We start from the raw sequence: 14,064 nt of genomic DNA on the forward strand, positions 1-14,064 counted from the left end.
GTGTGATCACGTACTAGAGTGTGGCTGTGCCCGAGAGACTTTCGGAAGCCTAAGGTTGAGTACTCAGACTGCTGTTTGATTTGTTTTCATCTTATTGTGGATGTATTTGGTGCCAGTTTGAAGAGTGTTTACTCTCTGGCACCCGTTCTCTTGTATTGGAACACTCTACTGGTAATAAAGATACCTAGGGGGGGGGGGGGGGGTGCTGGTCCAACTTCAGCCCCTAGTGCTGTATCTTTGTGCAGATTTTCATATTTTTGTTTCAGTGGTATCAAAGTATGATGATGATGATGTCAGATGCAATGTATGATGCCATGATGGTATGTATGGGATCCTCCTCCTCTAGGCTCTCCTTGCGACAGACATTGCAATATTGTTATCCGAGCTAGGATGTTGATTTGCAGACTTTCTCTTTTCTTTGATTGTTTCTGAGGAACTCTAGTATGGGTCCTTTTTGGACTCATCATTGTACAATGCATATTTCTTTGTGGGTTTTCACCTCTCACTGAGGTTTCCCACTAGTAATATATTATTACTAGTGGGGTTTTCACCTCTCACTGAGGTTTCCCACTAGTAATATATTATTACTTTAAAAAGGAAAGTGTGCGTGTGTCTCTATGTGTGCGTGAGCAAGGTGTGTGAGCTTCTTGCATCATGGATTCACAGGAACAGGCAATCCATTATGAAAGAAGACATGAGAAACCTATTGATAGCACCAATCCTAAGAAGCCGAGGCATGAGGATCCTGCTGTGCAGTTTCTTTATGATGTGCTACATCAGGATTTTCAGGATGCAAAGTGGGAGAAGCCCAAACCCACAACAAAGTGCAGTATCCCAAAGAATGTAATTCTTCTTAAAGTAAAGAAGTTCTCTGAACAGGCTGTGAATCTCTTTTTTCCGGGCCAGGTGCTCTCTGCAAAGGATGTTGGGCAGTGGTTAAACACATTGCTTGAAGGATTACATGTAGAAGGTGTCTACTATGCAGTCCATGGTTTTTATGAAGTGGTGCTCAAGCAGCAGTTATTTCAAAAGTCTTCTTTGTTTTATGGTTAGTAGATGGTCCATGTGCTTCCATGGACCCCTACTACTGACTATCAGCAGGCGCTTGTGTTGCATTTTTGCCCGGTTTGGGTGGAAGTTGTTGGCTTCTCTATCATTTTCTATGATGCTCTTCCGTACCTGGCTCAAAGTCTTGTCACAGTTATTTGTCCCCCCAATGTTATGGATAATCGTCGTAATAATTTTTGTGTTTTGTGGGACGGATAAACTAACCCTGTTGTGCACATCTATAGTAGCTTCGTCCTTAGAAGCTATGTTTTCTGTTATTTGTTGTGCTTGTTGGGGTGCTATTTGGGGCTGCACAACCCCTTTTCCTCTAGTCTGTATACCAATCATAGGTCTTGTTTGACCCATCTTAGATAGAGGGGCATTATCATTGACCAAAGCTGCCAACGACAGGGAATCAGCAAACGGGTGTAATTTGAGGGTAGGACAGTCATTTGCATCGTGTCCTAATTTGTGATAGCAGAAACAAGCTCCTGCAAATGCGCCCCATTTAAGCTCAAAACATTTTTCACCCATAAGCACATCATCTACTTCCATACTAATTGATTATGCAAACCAGCTGAACCCCCAATTGTTCAAGACTTGATCAACAAACGGATTGTCTTGCTGTTTACCGGTTCAGAAGGTGTTGAGACACCCACATGAGACAATGCCATTACCTTGGGAATGGTGGCTGGTTGCGGGTCGGGGGATGTTTACATTCTGAACCATGAGGAACCAGCCCTCACTCATCATGGGGACTACGGGACACCAAGGTCCCGTGGACCTATTGCCCAACCCTCTAACGAGAAGGCTAGGGACCCTTTGCTAGCCTCCCCAAGAAAGTTATCCCCTACAGGAGTCGAACCCGTTTCTTTGACATGAGAAGACAAAGTCCTGACCACTAGACGAAAGGGACTTGGCTTTATCAATCCATAACTGAAACTTTGAAAACCCTCCTCGAGGACGTGCTTGAACCAACTCTACACCTAGCTAGATGCTTATGGCAAGAGGTTGAAGCACTACGGTCTGTAGTACCTCCTCTCAATCCTAGGACGGTTATCAATGACTGGCAAATGGTATTTGGGGAAAGAAAGACAACGCATATATCAGCTGAAGAATATGCTACAGTTCTGGAGGAGACCAGCCATACTCGCATGCTATCCCAGGAAGAGGAGAATCATATTGTCTATGCAAAGCATGCATTGGCTCTCAATGGCCATCGAAAATTGCAGAAATGGCAAGTTAGATCACGCCAAAAACCCCTTTTGAATAAGGATTGCTCATCTAAAGCTTTTTTCAAAAGCTTTCATGTTTCAAGACGGTGCTACGGGAGGGTATGGGAACAAAGAGGAAAAAGCCCGCGGGGGGGGGGGGGGGGGGGGGGGTTTGAGATGCTTGATCAAGAACCTAGTGGAGTGGCATCTCGATAGAGGAATCCTGAACCTCCTGCGGGGTGGGTGGGGCTGCCTTGCCATCAAGATCTTGTTCATGAGGTAAATCCAACATAGGCTCCTATTCACATGGTGTAAAGGATCCTTCTAAATTCTTGTTCACATGGGCTTGTATTTCTTTTTTTTGGGGTTTTTGAAGCATGTTTTTTGACCACATCGGACGGGTGCCGTGCCCATGCACTGGTGCATACAAAGGATGTAACTCTCACCCCACTATCAGGGTCCTCTGCCCGAACTTGGGGAGCTCAAAATGAATGTATTTGTTTTTGGATCAGTAATTCTCCTCTTGCAGATTGGGGTACAGATGTTGGTATTACTTGGATTGAGAGAGGATGCTCTGCCAGATACCTTGGTTGTCAGGTGGGCGTTGACATCTCCCCTGCACAAAGTTTGCTCCAGTGCTCTTAAGCATTAAAAGCAAACTTCATCACTGGAGTAGGAGGAAGCTCGACTTGGCCTCTAGAGCTTTGGTGGTTAACGAAGTTTTGCTAGCCACGACTTGGTTTATCGCTTCGTGCTGGATTTTTCATAAGGGCTGCATTGGCCAGCTTCGTCGCCTTATTCAAAACTTTCTTTGGTCAGGGCTTGATGGAAATGCACACACCAAGGCTAGAGTTGCTTGGGAACCATTATCAGGCCTAAGCAGGAAGGGGGATTGAATATCATTGACCCTGAGGTGCAATGACTTAATAGAAGTCTCCTTTCTGGAAAAAAAAAAAAGAATGTATTTGTGGTGTGCATTGATTTTGTGCACGTGATGGGTGTTGCGCGTGTTGGGTTCCGTGGCTGAACACGTTGGGTGTTCAAAAATGGTTGGATGGGTGCTCTGCCTGAGCTAAGTTTATGCTCGAAAGCAATTGAGTGTCTAGGTGGCTAGACATGCACACGCACTTGTGTGAAATCAGGAGTTGGCCTAGTTTCTGTGAACACTCCAATTTTAGCATTGAGGAGTGTTGAAAGATGACTTTGGCACAATGCCAAATTGTTGTGGGTGCTTGATTAATTGATTGGACAGTGGTCAAGTGTGAGTAGAGACATAACACTCTCTTAAGAGGGGGTATTGAAATATGTAAGCTTGGGTGTTTGAGAAAATTCGTGAAGTGCTCATAACGGTTGCTAGTAGGTACCATTGCCTCAGGGGTCCGATCTCACTGACATCACCCAAGCAAGGGGAAAAGGGGGTGTTGGGGGCGAGGGGGGTGAGACGCCGGGTCTGACTGGTAAATCAAAGACTTAGCTATTGACATAAGGTTTTTTGGATTTTACTATTCTATGAAAAAATCTAGAGTTGTAGGCAACTTTTCCAACAAGGAATAGGAGGGGAAAAGAAGAGAGAAGATTTTCTTTTGATGCAGTTTTTTTCCTGTAAGAGATTCGTTGGTTTGTCTTGCAACAGGCTTCAATCAACATACTACTGCCTCCAGGAGAGAGGAGAGTTTGCAGACTAGGTCACAGCCATCACCGCTCCTGAAACAACAACGACAGCCACCACCACCACCACCACCATTACCCACACTTCCGGCAGCACCACCAGCACCTCCACTGCCGACTTTGCCAGTGAACACAGTAGGAATTGTAAGGGAGCCAAAAAATTTCTCTGCTTCTGAACAGTTTTCTTCAGTGGAATCTTCCAGTATTGAATCCTTTCCTCTGATAGGTAAACACATCAGAAGATTCTCCAATGCCCTTTTATGCTCTCATCAGAGCAAGCGATTAACTTTTATCTTGATAATTGAGATGTGAATTCTGGCAGATACTCAAAGAGCAGCACTCTTGGCATCTATACGCAATCCCAACATTACCCTGAAAAAGGTCAACATACAAACTTCTATCTAAGGAAGAAAATGTTGTCTGACAATGATTATAATTTAACTAAAAAATACTAAGGATCTTTTGCTGTTTGATTTGCGTTTTATATTGGTCAGGTTGAAGAAAAAAGTGAGGTAGTGCAGCCATTAAAAGATTTCGGAGATTTCACAAATGAAGCGAGCACCTCAAGACAAAGGCAGGTAAATGGTCCAGGTGCCCAAGAATGATCTAAAACAAGTGGTCGCTTGGCAGTAATGGTATAACAATCTGGTCTAAGATATTAATATTTTGAATCTCTTGAACAGCCTGGAAATCTTCTTTCAGAGATGGCAACTGCCCTTAAAATGAGGCGTCTTTCGATGCAGGGTGCTGCACAAAGTAAAGAACAGGTTTTATTGCTTTCCCTTCATATTAGGCCTGTGAGCAGTTCTGTTTTGTCTCATAGACGTTTTTAATGTCTTTTTTTTTGTAACACATGATATCATCCTTTCCGAAGGGGGAGCTTTCCCCTTTAGGTGAGTGCCAATTTTTAGATAATTACATACCTCCTGAAGGTTTGGTCCTCAACAGTCATCATCTCTTCGAGAGTGCACTTGCCCACATCCATACAACTGCGGAATGGCAAGCTTGATGGTTTTATATGCTACTAGATGAGCTAATCTCTGAAGGCATCCAGATGGACACAGTACTACCTTTTTGTCTGTCCACAAAAAGTAGGCCTTATCAAATATCCATCTTTCAAAAGATCTGATGTTTTTTTTGTTGAAATGGCAGGGCAGCATGAAAATGAATGAAAGGTTTCGCACACTAGATGACACATCAAGCCCCTCTGGGAGTAGGTAAGAACTTCGGATAAATTTCTTCATAAACATCAGTGCTTTTGGTCTGTTTGCAGTTTATATTTTTTATGTTGCACAAAGGCTTTGTGATGTCACATAATGTTTGATGTGTGAGAAAACACATTCCCATCTAATGAGGTAAAGTCCGGAAAGGAGGGGGAGACTCCCTTCATGGCTGGCTACTCTTGGAAAGTGGTTACATATGAAAAGAGGTGCGGGGGGAGGCAGCATGGAGGCCTGTGATGCCTAGTGTTCCCATCCTCACCTCCAGACAGGAAAAGATGCACAGAAAACCTGCCGTCTGTCTTGGAGCTGCTGTGAGGTGCTCCCAACGACCATGGTGGGTATTGATGAGGTTTGTCCAGATGGAACCTATAGACTCTGCAGGACTTGTGGACACCTCAATGGTCTCACGAAAGCAAGCCCGCCAGATTTGCCATGCTGCTAGATTACTGATTCGCCACATGGAGAAAAGTTATGTGGATGTACTGATTTGGATCACCCTCTCAAGAAGACCACTGGCAAGACTTTTTATTCCAATGACCTTCCTGACAACAGTAGATCACTGGAACCATCCTGCAGGCTCTGTAGCATGCTACAATATGATTTCTTCTAAAGCCTGAGAAGGCTCTTGTCAAAACAGTTAAAAACCTCTATCTTGCTCCATACAGACAATTTAAGATTCTCCCATCTGTTTTTAGCCTTATACATACATACATACATACATGTTTACAGAAAGAAAGAAAGATCATATTAAATGTCTATAAAAGATCCAAAGGGTTTGTAAGACTAAAATAGTATATGTAATTCATGGATAAGTGGATGTTTGAAAGTTGAAACGTGAGAGAATAAACGTCTCCTAAAGACCCAATGGGTCTATGAGACCAAAGTGATTCAATGCTATCCATGGTATGTCTCATCATGGAAACGAAAAACAAAACAAGTACAAATAACATGGCTCTCTCAAAGTAAAGGCTGATACAATAATCATCATGGGGAAGTACATGGGGTATGAGCACTAGTACAAGATAGTCTTATCATGAAGTACATGAGAATATGAAGCATGTGGGGCACATCATCCTCCAATAGAGGGTACACCTGGCGGAGAGGTTCTGTCACGGTACATGGGAAGGTGGTGTGATGGCGGTTGAGCATGTCCTGGATCTGGAGCTGATGGGAGAATTGTGGTTGGTGTCCCGTGAGCTTGGGATGCCGGGTATGTCGAAGTGCGCAAGCCTGTTCTGAAGTGACTCCTCGGGGATGGGGTGGAGCTCTCCTTGGTAGTGGTCCATGTAGACCATCGGCCATGTGGCACTCAAGGGCATCTGCCAAGAGGCTGCCTAGGTCCACCGAGTCGGATGGGTGAGTGGAAATAGTTTGGTGAAGCTGTAGGATGTCCTGGATTTGGATCTGTAGACCAGATGTTTGCCGTGGGGGTGGGGGGCGCTTGGCGCACTATAGCACTTCTGCTCGCTCTTGTGTGACTCCTCTGCTCTGTCTCAGCGGGATGGTTCTGGCAGGTGCATCAGTGGTCCTCCTGTCCCCTCCATCTCTGAAGAAGCTGGTGATAGTCACCTGTTGGGCAAGGGATGGTGCCTGAGGCCTGGGGTCTTTGGAGAGGATCCTCTGGTGTCTGCCCATCTCAAGTAGAAACATACCAAGGCATCTCTGGTCTGAAAAGTCCATAATCTTGGAGAATAGACCAAGCCCTCTCAGAAGAGGCCTTGGAATCTCCCCCGAATCTCATAGTAAATTGGGCATTGGCAGATATAGTGCTCCTCTGTATCCACCACTGTGGGGCATAATCTGCAAATCCTGTGCTCTCTCTTCACTCCTATGGCTCTCCCAGTCTCTGTCGGGATGAGACTCTGATCTGGGCAATCCTCATGGCATGTGACATGTGGACGTCCATGTAGGTGGCTCCCTTGATGAAGCCATCTTCGGTGAGTTGGAGGAGATGGTGTCCGTAGAAGGCCACCATCTTCGAGCCAAGCTCAGCCGCGGGTGTCACCCAAGTGTCCCAAATATGCTGCCTGAAGAGGTCCAATTGGGTGAGCTGGTTGATCTCTCCGTGTGTGATCTGTAGAGAGGGTAGGCAAGGTCATACTGTAGTGGTCGGCGGAGGCGGTCCATCTGTATACTATCTGATGTGAACCGTACAGAGACTTTTGCAAACCAAGCATCATGCCTTTTTTTTGCTAGTAGCCGTGAAGACTCCATGGCTAGATGGGGGTACCTGTGTGGGCCCATGTACCGCACTCGGCAGATGTATGAGACGGTTTGGAAGAGGGCATCTACCTCCATCGGCAGTGCTCTGCTCTCACAATCTCATGTGGCACTGTTGGTTTGTTGCGGATCATGCGTGAGAACATCATGATCAGAGGCCTCTCATTCTTCTTCCATCTCTCAGGTCCCCAAAAGGCCATGCCATGCATCAATGTGGGTGTGACTAGTGTCAATGAGCTAGAGCTTTGCATCTTTTTCACTACCTCTCATATGGGACCTTGTTGGCAGCACAAGGCACCACATTGGTTGAGATTTTTTTTCCCAGGAAAAAGATCCTTCTATTAGTTAATTAAAAAAAAACAGCCATGAAGGGCTAAATACAACCACGAAGGGCTAGATACAAACTCGTCTCCATGAACGGGGGAGGGATCAAATAATCAAGAGGTGGAGAAAGGTGCACTTCTCCTCCGGCTGGCCACTATATGAGGAGAAGCCTACCTCGTACACGGGGAGGGGGGGAAATAACCACACAAGTGGTCTGTAATGCCAAGTGGGATCAGCACCTCTATCGGTGAGAAAAGGGCCAAGCCGCTAGACCCTCAAGAAAGCCTCCTGCGGCTTCCGCATGCGGTCAGAGCCACCCTGCAACTTCCCCCACTGACCGCGGAGGGTATGGATGATGTCAAGCCAAATGCTCTGGATGGACTCCGCAGCCGAAGTGTGGGTACCCTTGATGGCTTCGCTGCATCTAGCTCTTCATATGTGCGAGGTTGCAAATCTCCCATCTTTGACATGAGCCCGGTCTCTAGTGGTCAGTAGGTGGGGTTGGAACTGGTACTATCAAAATGCGGAGGTGAGAGACGTGAAGGGCTAGCCCCCCCACCTTCCTCCTCATAAGCCGTGACAACCTCAGCCTCTGTGGCCCAAGCGACAATGCCCCTGTTGGAAATAAGTGCACACTAGGTGTACTATTTCTCTAGTCTAGTTTCAGTCTTTGTGTCTTGAGTCTAGTGCCATGTGGCACCTCTACATTTATCCCATAAGTGAGTCTACTCAATCTTGTACTTCTCATCACCTATAAATTGTAGGTGTCACATCAATGAAAGTATCAATCTTGTGTCTTGTCTACACTCATCTCAAGGTAACTCTTTGTCTTTCATTTGTTCTTGTTTCATTTCTAGTTTTGCTCTTGCTTTCATATTTTCTACATGGTATCAGAGCATGCTGCTCCTGCCCTGTGTTGCCCGCCATAGCTTCAGGCCACCATCTCCCTAGCTGCGCTCAGCTTGTAGGACCAGCCTATACACATTCTGCACAGGCTGCGCCAGCCTGAAATTTCTGCGCCAGTTTTTTTGTTGTCTGCCCTGCGCCGGCCTGTTTTCCAGTTGCTGCTGCTGGCGCTTCATTCTCTACAGGTTGCGCATCACTCCATACCTGCAGCTACTGTCGGCCTCCCTCTCTGGATGAGCAGCACTTGTACTGCTTATTCACAGGAGCTGTATTACACCTCTGCAGCAGCCTACGTCTATCTGCTGGAGGCGGTGTTTCTTCATCTACAGGCTACGCATCATCTAAAGGTAGTTCAGTTCTGCCATCGCTTCCTCTTGAAGAATCTACAAGGTACTGTGCATTGTCTCCTTCAGTTTGCTGGTCAGTCCTTTTCTTATCCTCATATCTGCAAACTGCTAGTTCCTCATGCTTCGATGGGCTGTCACATGCTATGGCCTTGACAAGTGGTGAGAGAGCCGGCTTCTAAAAACAGTTTGGATCTCTTCTTTCATTCATTTCTGCAATCTTGTAAGGGAATAGACACTGCCCTTGCATTTTAGCAAGAGGTAAGACCTTCCCACATGGCCTCTTCTACTCATTCTCTCATGTCTATCGACAAATTCAATGGCTCCAACTTTCATACTTGGCAAATCAAAATCAAGTGCCATCTTATGAAAGAAGGTCTTTGGGACGTTGTTCACCATGCTGCTCCCGAAGATTCTGACATTGAGCAAGTTATCACTTATGCTCCCACTGCCAAGAATGACAAAGCCTATACTATCATCCTGCTCGGTCTTGGAGATGATTACATTCATCACATCTCCGACATATAGTCTGCTTCTCGAGCATGGATCACTTTGGATACCCTTCTTGGACCCCGTTCTAAAAACTCTAAGATTGCACTTATGATCTCATTCTTTGATCTATATATGCAGGAGGGAGCTACTATAGCCTCTCATGTCAATTATTTTCGCAGTCTTATGGTTCAGCTTGCATCAGTGAAGTCCCCCATCTCCGAAGATATTGCTATTGCTGTGCTTCTCAAAAGCTTACCTGACACCTATGCTACTCTTGTCACTACCTTCAAGTATCACAATAATCCTACTCTTGAAGGTATCATCAATGCTCTCCAAGAAGAGGAAAGAACAAAACAACAAAAGGTAACTGACACTGCATTTTTAGCAAAGAAAGGAGGTTCTAAGGTAAGAAAGCCTTGCACCCATTGTGGGAAAACTAATCATATGGAGAAGGACTGCTTCAAGGCTCATCCATGCACCATTTGTGGCCGTGATAATCACCGGGAGAAGGACTGCTACTCTAAAACCTCTACATCAGCCCCTGCATCTACCTCAGCCCATGTTGCTGTAGCATCTACATCAGCAGATCTTGCTGTTCATTCCTCACATGATGAGGAGTGGGCTTTCTGATTACTTCACCTTTTCTTGTCTACCACTTTGACCACCGATGATGTAGGTCAAGGGGTTCTAGTGTCTTACTCATGCTTTTTGACCTCTCTCTTGTCCCTACCCAAGAGGCAGAGATTGCCCTTGAGGAGGGGATGTCTTCAAGGTCCATCTGTTTGTCTACAGTCAGTCTTCTGTCTATCTAGTCTTGTCTGTCTATCAAATCTGACTGTGTCTTGTTTTAGATCCATCTTGTCCCTATCCTTGTGGACCCATATGAGGATATCACTTGAGGAGGGGTGTCTCAGGATCTTTTGTCTCTCATGTCTTGTCTCTCAGTCTATCAGTCTTTATGTCTGTCTTCTACTCTTGTCCATCTTGTCTTCTAGCTTGTCTCTCAATCCTTGTCTAGTCTCTCTGTCTTGGTCTTATCTTTTGTCATGTTATAGTCTTGTCTTTTGTCTTCCTCCTAGTGTCCACTTAAGGAGGGTGTTGGAAATAAGTGCACACTAGGTGTACTATTTCTCTAGTCTAGTTTCAGTCTTTGTGTCTTGAGTCTAGTGCCATGTGGCACCTCTACATTTATCCCATAAGTGAGTCTACTCAATCTTGTACTTCTCACCTATAAATTGTAGGTGTCACATCAATGAAAGTATCAATCTTGTGTCTTGTCTACACTCATCTCAAGGTAACTCTTTGTCTTTCATTTGTTCTTGTTTCATTTCTAGTTTTGCTCTTGCTTTCATATTTTCTATAGCCCCATGTAATGATATGGGTCAAGGTCCTGTCCATCGTGAAGATGTGGAGAATCCGCTGCCAAACCTGCCGAGCCTTCGGGCAATCCCAAAGACAGTGTCATTGAGACTCCTGAGGGTGGTCGCACCTTGGGCAAGCTGTTGGTCGACCACCAATGGCCAACCCCGTGCCCACCGCCAAGCTCCTGTGTGGCATCAGCTAAAGAAAGAGGGTGATTTTTCAAGGCTGAAAACTGTCCTAGAGCCTCTTCCAAAAATCTGAGAGAAAACATTGGGAGGGGCCCTGTGACTGCCAATGTACTGCTGTTGTTGGGGTTCCATCAATCTCTGGCATCTAAATCCTGCAACCGAGTTGCGCTATGTTTGGGAAAAAGGGGGTATCCAGAGTCTCCTCCCGATCAGCAGGATCACGCCAAGTCCACTCTCCCGGGTCCCACTAGAGCCGCGTGAGAGGTCGGCTCTCCCAAATCCAGAGCCACTAGAGTCTCTACCTGGCCACCTTAGCTGGTGGGGGGTCTATGTGCCACTCATGTACTTGAAATCCAATCACCCTCACACTCTGTAAGGTACAACCAGTGAAATCCTCCAAGGGGGGCTCGGATCTCCCTAATTTGCCATGGAGACCAATAGAAAAAGTGAGCAAACCACAACCCTCATCCGCTCCATGGACTGCCAATAGAATATCATGCCTAGTAAACACTCCTAGCCACTGTGGGGGGGTCGGGTCTGGGATAGGTGTCAACCACTCCTGAGGAATAGCAAAATTGATATCGAGGCTGAGTCTATCTCTAGCCTCGAACCTTGCAAGGCCTCTCTCCTAATCCTCTGGGGGTAGCTGCCTGTGTGCAAGCGAATCCCCAAGGGAGTTGGCAGGTCCTATCCTCAAGGCGCCCCAAGATACATGCGGTCGGGCCCCCAACATATGGCCACTGGGTGAACAGACCATGGGGTTCCAAAAGACGCTCCTCTGAGGCTACCGGAGCTAGCTGCCTAAGGGCTAGCCTCAGGTGCTCCCAAGCTCGGAGTAAGCTGGTTGCAAATCTGTCCTCAAAAGCTGGGCTAAATCCTTGGATCTGCATCTCCATGAAGATCCATCTAGTACTTTGCGGCCAAGGGCCCCCTAGGCTCGGGGTACAGGTTGAACTCTGGGCCAAGAGGAAGTCCTTCCAAGGCTCACCACTGGGAAGGAGTCCTAACAATGAGCTTGCCCAACAAGGTGCGGCTTTGAATAGTGGGGTCAATAATACCTAGGCCCCCTCTTCATCGTGGCTGAATGATCACTCTCCATGAAACCTTCGCCCAGGTAGGCCTCCCGTCACTGCCAGCCCGTAAGAAGTTCCAGCTCAAACGTTGTACCTGACCAATGCATGCTCAGGAGAGAAGGCCCAACAAGAAGTAATGTACCACATGGTGGCAAAAAGGACCTAGTTTGCCACCACCACTCGACCGGCTAAGGAGAGCCTTGCAGAACTCCAATACAAAAGTTTCTTCCGAATGCTCAGAAGAAAAGGGGCAAGCTGCTGCTCCGGAGAGATATCGATGCCCACTGGCATCCAAGATAGCGGACTGGAGTGTCCCTTGGAATCCACTGGAAACCTCAATTGGGCGCCAAGTTGGGGCGGGTGCAGAGCCTACCCAGAAACCACACGACTTGTGCCAATTGATTTGCACTTTTGATGCATGACAAAAGATCTCGATCGCCTCAGCAAATCTTTGGAGATTCCCCACATCTCCTGATAGGTATGCTGCTGTGTCATCTTCAAACTCTGAGTCCAACAGCGTCTCTTGAGTAGGGAGGGGGGGAGACAATCCTTGGAGCCACGTCTCTTGAGCCGAGAGAAAACTGCTCATGGCCTTGGTGACGAATAGGAAAAGGTAAGGTGCCACACGAGAGCCTTGCCAGACCGAGTGGAAGAAGGGGAATGGATTGCCTCGGGCTCCCTGAATGAGAACCTATGAAACACCACGGATCCACTCCACAGTGAACCCCATCTGGTGCATCGTGCCCTTCTGAAAGCTCTAATCAACCCTATCATAAGCGTACCTGCCACAGGCCTTGAACTAAAGACGAGAACAAATTTGCAGCCAGCTTGCTTGAGGGTGGGACAAGTTACAACCAACCCTCTTCGTGATGCCTGAAGTGTGGAGGAGAGACTGCAGAAACCCTTGGAATGGAATGATTTGGTCCATCTTGCCTAGGGCCATCTGTTGGAGGGGTTTGGAGTCTTACCTGGCTTAGCCCTTTGGCTCCTATTTTCACTCCTCTCAGCCCCAAAGACAAGGCCTAGCTGGGTTGCAAGGTATCAACGATCTCATCACTGCTATTGACTAGGCCATCCTATAAGAATGGTGAACCCCCACCCCCATCCCGGCTGGGTGGCAATCTTCTTAAACCATGACATCCACTTACAGGTCTTTGGACCTCCCTCCCTGGTTTTCAAGATAGGCTCCTTCGGTGGGGGTCATCAGGTTCTAGAACTGAACTTGGTTGATCGATTTGTCCTCCATCAAAGTTGCAAAGGACCCCTCTTGGCGATTTTGGCCGTGGGAGAATCACCCTGTAGCCTGTTTGCAGTGGAACCTGGGGGCATCTTCTCTTGTATCCTGTATGGTGAAAAGAAAGATGGATTCCGCATCTAGCATATTTATTGCACCCTCTTTCGAGGTTGTGAAGCCCTACAGCGTCTAATACTTTTTGCCTTTTCTCATGCCCGTGTGTGTGTGTGTGTGTGTGTGTGTGTGAGAGAGAGAGAGAGAGAGAGAGAGAAAGAAAGCTGTATTAACGTCTACTAGAGGCCGAACTCGACCTATGAGACAAATCAATGTACAACTGTCAATGTCCTCTGGATGTCCAGAAAAAAAAAGGACAAAATGAACATGAAATAAACTATGAAAGAGAGAGAGAGAGAGAGAGAGAGAGAGAGAGAGACTTGTAGACTCTCTCTTTTCTTTGACTCATCATTGTAGTGTGCATATTTTTTAGTGGGTTTTCACCTCACACTGAGGTTTCCTACTAGTAATATATCATTACTATAATAATAAAAAAGTGTGTGTGTGTGTGTGAGAGAGAGAGAGAGAGAGAGAGAGAGAGTGTGTGTGTGTGTGTTAGGTTTTAGAGAGTGTGTGTTTGCTCAATTAATCACTTATGCTTGTTTGTTCATTGACGACTGGATCGCTTATTAACATCAGCGGCAAGCTCACTCTTCCGGCGAGTCTTCAAAACTTTCTTTAAACTTTTCGTTTTTACATGAGAATGTTATTATTG

The 14,064-nt window shown here is 46.4% G+C and overlaps 1 protein-coding gene across 1 annotated transcript in view; it reads left to right on the plus strand.

Annotated features, from left to right (window-relative positions):
* Positions 1-14,064, plus strand: part of LOC147623709 (uncharacterized) — a 61,231-nt gene extending 47,167 nt beyond the window's left edge. Inside the window, exons 11-16 of the mRNA XM_086820316.1 lie at positions 3,895-4,155; positions 4,252-4,310; positions 4,424-4,507; positions 4,613-4,696; positions 5,082-5,146; positions 13,989-14,064. Of these exons, the coding sequence (XP_086676442.1) occupies positions 3,895-4,155; positions 4,252-4,310; positions 4,424-4,507; positions 4,613-4,696; positions 5,082-5,146; positions 13,989-14,031 (596 nt within the window). The 3' untranslated portion in view covers positions 14,032-14,064. The remainder of the gene's footprint in view (positions 1-3,894; positions 4,156-4,251; positions 4,311-4,423; positions 4,508-4,612; positions 4,697-5,081; positions 5,147-13,988) is intronic.

This window comes from Cibotium barometz, chromosome 26 (assembly GCF_041138505.1).
Source record: "Cibotium barometz isolate CiBa-2024 chromosome 26, ASM4113850v1, whole genome shotgun sequence".
Taxonomy (NCBI): Eukaryota; Viridiplantae; Streptophyta; class Polypodiopsida; order Cyatheales; family Cibotiaceae; genus Cibotium; species Cibotium barometz.